We start from the raw sequence: 2,500 nt of genomic DNA, 5'->3' as shown, positions 1-2,500 counted from the left end.
AGTCTGGGCAAGACACGGTTGGCTGCCTGGTTCGTCTCTCACTGCTCTACTCGTTCAGGACGGGAACGCTACGTGATGGACCTTAAGGAGCACATAAAGGTCAGACAACATTGCTGAGACCTTATATACATACACACAAAATGAATGAGTAAATAAATGAAATAAAAAATACGTCTAGGTGGAGAGCTGATACCGCTCACAACCGATTCAGCACCTAAGTTTGAAAAATGGCAGTATTGCAGCACTACGAGCACTCCAGGTCTGATGGATAAGATGTGTGTGTGTGTGTGTATTTACCTAGTTGTATTATACTGGAAGGGAGATGCTCGTAGTGACCCGTCTTTGTATCTTTCAGCATCTAATTTGTTCTTAAATTCTTGTATAGTTTTTGCACACACTGTTCCCTCGTCCAATTTGTTCCAGACATCTACCACTCTGTGTGGGAAACTATTCTTTTTCAGATCTCTTCTATAACTATCTTTTTTGAGTTTCTTTTCATGTCCTCTTGTTTTTCTTTTATCCCACTGTAATAAATCTTCTCTGTCAAGGACTTCCATGCCTTTCATGATTATGTAAATGGCCAGTAGATCTCCTATTTCTCTTCTTTGTTCCAGGGTTGGTAGTTCCAGTTTGGACAATCTTTGTTCATATGTCAATTTTGAAAGTGTTGGTACAATTTTTGTCGTTGCTCTTTGGATTCTTTCTAATATATATATATATATATATATATATATATATGTATATATATATATGTATATATATATATATAGATATATATTGTTATGCCTTCCGCAAGGATATAAGGAAATATGTCTAGGAGGGGTTCGTACTTAGTGGCCTTGATGTGGGTAAGGCAAATCCAAACGGAAGTTAACAAAGATAACTAATTTAATGTATAACAAAAAGCCAACAAAACAAATATAAGAACTTTACAACAACAAAATTAATCAATTGACAATTAATTCCTCCACCGAAAACCAAGTCATGAGAATATATATTACGTGGTGACGCCACGGTACTAGAGCAAAAGCAATATGGGAGAGATAAAGTTACGCGTCGCTCAGCCAACGAAAAGTGCACCCGCTAGGAGCCGGCAGATGCATTATATATACAGTTGGCGAGGACGGGAGGAAGGCAAAGGATGAGCCGGACAGAACTAGTTCACGTCCGTCGGCCTAGAGAGAGAGATCCCATAAAGTATACAAGCAGTTTTTACCGTACATACGTAATTACCTAACAAGTACAGGATAACACAGATACAGATATTTTTAGATACATGGAGGATGGTGGGCCATCACAACGTATACAAGCAATTTACAGTACATACATAATTATCTTACAATTAAAGATTGACATACAGATACAGACATTTTATATACATGGATACATGGAGGATGGTGGGCCATCACAATGTATATATATATATATATATATATATATATATATATATATATATATATATATATATATATATTGCTGGGTGCCCATAGTGTCGCAGCGTACTCCAATTTTGGTCATATCAGTGCGACTAATATTTTCTTTACCATTACCTCATCCAAATAATTAAAGGCCACCTTTATTGATCTTAGTAAACTGTAGGTTTCTTCGACAATTTTGTTAATATGCTTGTCTGGTGACATGTCTTTGTTGATAATTACTCCGAGGTCCTTTTCCGAGCTAATTCTTTTTACTTCCTTGTACCAATTTTATATTGCCCTGATATTCTATTTTTACTTTTCCAAACTCCATTATACCACATTTCTTGATGTTGAAATTCACTTCCCACTTTTGGCTCCATTCCCAGATTTGTCCAGGTGTCTGTAGTGATTCACAGTCTTTTTCTGTACTTTATTTAGTAGTTTTGCGTCATCTGCAAAGAAGTTCATATAACATTCTACACCTTCAGCCATGTCATTTATATATATGACAAACATTATCAGAGCTAATACAGAACCTTGTGGGACTTCACTTATCATTTCTTCCCAAGTTGAGTTTTTGTCTCTAAGTACCACCCTCATTTTTCTCCCGTTCAAAAAATATTTCACTGGTGGAAACGGGGGTGGGGTGGGGGGTGGAGTTGCGCTGAAGGGGCTGAAGCCCCCCCCAAAAAAAAAAAAAATTGTTGCCTTTAACATCCCATTGTCAGAGAACTATTTGCTCGATTTTTTTTAACCGACCCTCCTTTTAATATATATCTAAAGTATTTCGGATTTAATTGACACTGTCCGAAGGCCGAACCGGACCTGTAAGCATTCATATGACAGCGTCATGGTGGTGTTGGAGCGCAATTGGCTTTCGTCGGTTTCAGTGTCATGATAGCAATGAATACTGATTGGTCGAGGTGATCTCGTGCGATGCTGTAGCGCAACGCTGGGAAAGAGGGATGGAAAAACTTGAAGTAGCAGTTTTATTTTTACCATACTTGTATTCTTCTTTTCAGGAAGAGCCATGTATGTGCGTGTGTATAATTTTTTTACCATTGCAATCTAATTTATTGACC

At 37.4% G+C, this 2,500-nt stretch overlaps 1 protein-coding gene across 1 annotated transcript in view; it reads left to right on the top strand.

Annotated features, from left to right (window-relative positions):
* Positions 1-2,500, top strand: part of LOC143035672 (alpha-(1,3)-fucosyltransferase C-like) — a 32,324-nt gene that overhangs the window by 18,276 nt on the left and 11,548 nt on the right. Inside the window, exon 7 of the mRNA XM_076202538.1 lies at positions 1-99. This exon is cut by the window's left edge and continues 61 nt beyond it. Within this exon, the coding sequence (XP_076058653.1) occupies positions 1-99 (99 nt within the window). The remainder of the gene's footprint in view (positions 100-2,500) is intronic.

This window comes from Oratosquilla oratoria, chromosome 19, assembly GCF_046742065.1.
Source record: "Oratosquilla oratoria isolate Oo_2021 chromosome 19, ASM4674206v1, whole genome shotgun sequence".
Classification (NCBI taxonomy): Eukaryota; Metazoa; Arthropoda; class Malacostraca; order Stomatopoda; family Squillidae; genus Oratosquilla; species Oratosquilla oratoria.
This window is presented reverse-complemented; position numbering and strand designations above follow the sequence as displayed.